The 401-nt window shown below is 33.9% G+C and overlaps 1 protein-coding gene across 1 annotated transcript in view; it reads right to left on the bottom strand.

The window, feature by feature from the left end:
- The window catches only part of LOC107643731 (uncharacterized protein At1g04910-like), a 6,359-nt gene continuing 5,979 nt past the window's right edge, over window positions 22–401 (bottom strand). The window contains exon 7 of the mRNA XM_016347461.2: window positions 22–309. Coding sequence (XP_016202947.1) covers window positions 87–309 — 223 coding nt within the window. The 3' untranslated portion in view covers window positions 22–86. The remainder of the gene's footprint in view (window positions 310–401) is intronic.

Raw genomic sequence — 401 nt, 5'->3', positions numbered from 1 at the left:
AAATATACATAAAAAATATACACAAAAATAATATAAATTTTATCGATTAATATAAAATTATCCCAAATGAGAATGTGGGAATATGGTTATTCCTGAATGCACTCGTGTGGGTTTGTGTAGAAATAGTCCTCTAACTTGGGTTTGCCTGGGACCACAGATCTTGAAGTGGGGCCCCCAACGCGGTCTGCGTGTGCTTCCTTCACTGAATTGGAGAACTCGTTCCACCCTATTGTTCCATTCTTGTACAGGTCTATCAGCTCAACCAGAGCTTTTTTGTCTAAAAGAATTGTTTTCTTGTACCCCAAATACCTGAAATTAGTATAATAATTAATATCTAACAAGGTTACCAGATCCGCGACATTAGGAAAATAATATTTAAAATTATTTTATATAATATAATA

The sequence above is a fragment of the Arachis ipaensis genome, chromosome B05 (assembly GCF_000816755.2).
Source record: "Arachis ipaensis cultivar K30076 chromosome B05, Araip1.1, whole genome shotgun sequence".
Classification (NCBI taxonomy): Eukaryota; Viridiplantae; Streptophyta; class Magnoliopsida; order Fabales; family Fabaceae; genus Arachis; species Arachis ipaensis.
This window is presented reverse-complemented; position numbering and strand designations above follow the sequence as displayed.